Below are 1810 nucleotides of genomic sequence, written 5' to 3' on the forward strand. Positions count from 1 at the left end.
TAGCATATTAAAAAAACTATCTGGACGAACCTCAAATAATTATTTATTTGTTTGAGGAACTCTCAAAAATTATTGCTATTTCATGTGACATTTATATTAGGAAGTTAATTATTGTTAATTTGAAATTCAAATTTAGTTGGGCATCTTGCATTCTTATTTGCTAAATCTGGCAAGTCTAGACTGGTAAGAGAATAAAATCCAGTGAAATATACATTATTATTTTACTGGCTATATAAACTAATGAGAACAGGGAGCCAGGTCTCAGGGGGAACCTACCCTGGACTTCGGAAAATATACAGCAGGCCACCATGGAAAATAGAAGGTTCGTGTCAAAGTTTTCATGACATTTTTATTTAGCAGCATGATGTGCTAGCAAATGTAGAAATAGAGACTATAAGGGGTGGGGTAGAGCTCAGTCGGGGAGCACACAAGCCAGGCAGCGCCCTGGGTTCCATTTCTAACACTAACATCAACAAGAGAAGTGAGGGATATCTCAGACTACACGGCGTCAGCCAGAACTACCTACAGAAGGTCACACTGGGCCTTTTGCTTCAAAGCCTGTTGGAAAATAGTTATATTTGGATGAGGAATAGGATACATTATTTCTAGGGGAGTAAAATCTAAAGTCTTTTTTGTAGATCATATTTGTAGCAACCAATGCATGAGCTTTATGAGACAAAAGCCTTCTCAGGCCGGGTGTGGTGGTGCATATCTGTAATCCTAGAATTCAGGAAGCTGAAGCAAGAAGATCTCTGGGTTTAAGGCCAGCTTGGGTTACATAGTACGTTCAAGGCTGGTCTGAACTAAATAGCAAGACACTCCTTCCCCTACACACACACAGCCAAAAATGCCTTTTTAGTTACCTGAAATAAATAGGATTAATATGAATCACACTTTTGTCTTTTTTTTTTAGGAGGATTTCATTATGTTGCCCATGCTAGTCATAAACTTGTCAGCTTGAGTGATCTTTCTGCCTCAGCCTCTCAAGTAGCTGGGACCACAGGCATGTGCCACCATGCCTATCAGATTTATTATGAGACAGGCTGTCACTAAGTTACCCAGCCTGGCCTTCAACTTGTGTTCCTTCTACGTTAGCTGCCTGAGCAGCTGGAATTATATGCCTGCATCTCCACACCCAGCTTTAGACATTCTTAAAGTCCTAATTACACCTATACAATACAACCTTGAGTTAGTTAGATTTCAACAACCGCTCAATGCAACCTAAGTTGGGTAATACCAGGATAAACACCACTTTGCAGACTGTATTTTCCCATCTGGTTCTTTAACCATCATGTAAATTAGAAAACACCCAATATGCATAGGTTTTACACATACTCCATCTGGTCTTCAAATGGAATTATATTAGCATATTTCACAATCTATATTAAGAAAGATTTGGGTGCTTTTATCTGTACATTTGGTGGAGCGTCACATGGAGTCAGAAGTTGGCATCAGTTTTGTTCATCGAAGCTGCTTATAGTAAGTGGCAGAGTTTGAGTTGGGCTTCTAGGGTGAGCCAGCTATGGAGGAAAAAAAAAATTATGGTCTTGTGGCCAGCATGACTCTCATTCCTCATTAACAGAACCTCATTTGTTGTTGTGGCTACAGGACAATATGACATATAGAGTCTAAAAATCACTTTTCCCAGCTCTTCTAATGTAATCAGAAGTTCTTGGATGGAGCCTCTCCAAAGAAAGGAGGAGTGAGCAGGCATGGTGGCACAGGCCTGTAATTCTAGCCTTCAGGAGGCAGAAGCAAGGGGAAACCACAGGCATGTGGTCAGCATGGGCTATATAGAGAATTCAAGGCC

The 1810-nt window shown here is 40.4% G+C and overlaps 1 protein-coding gene and 1 pseudogene across 1 annotated transcript in view; both read right to left on the reverse strand.

Moving 5' to 3' along the window:
- LOC101591060 overlaps nucleotides 1–1274 on the reverse strand; it is a 17037-nt pseudogene extending 15763 nt beyond the window's left edge.
- A 171-nt stretch (nucleotides 1275–1445) lies between these two features.
- Nucleotides 1446–1810, reverse strand: part of Prr11 (proline rich 11) — a 28329-nt gene continuing 27964 nt past the window's right edge. The window contains exon 6 of the mRNA XM_023703159.1: nucleotides 1446–1520. Coding sequence (XP_023558927.1) covers nucleotides 1452–1520 — 69 coding nt within the window. The 3' untranslated portion in view covers nucleotides 1446–1451. The remainder of the gene's footprint in view (nucleotides 1521–1810) is intronic.

Source organism: Octodon degus, unplaced genomic scaffold (assembly GCF_000260255.1).
Source record: "Octodon degus isolate 3935 unplaced genomic scaffold, OctDeg1.0 scaffold00164, whole genome shotgun sequence".
Taxonomy (NCBI): domain Eukaryota; kingdom Metazoa; phylum Chordata; class Mammalia; order Rodentia; family Octodontidae; genus Octodon; species Octodon degus.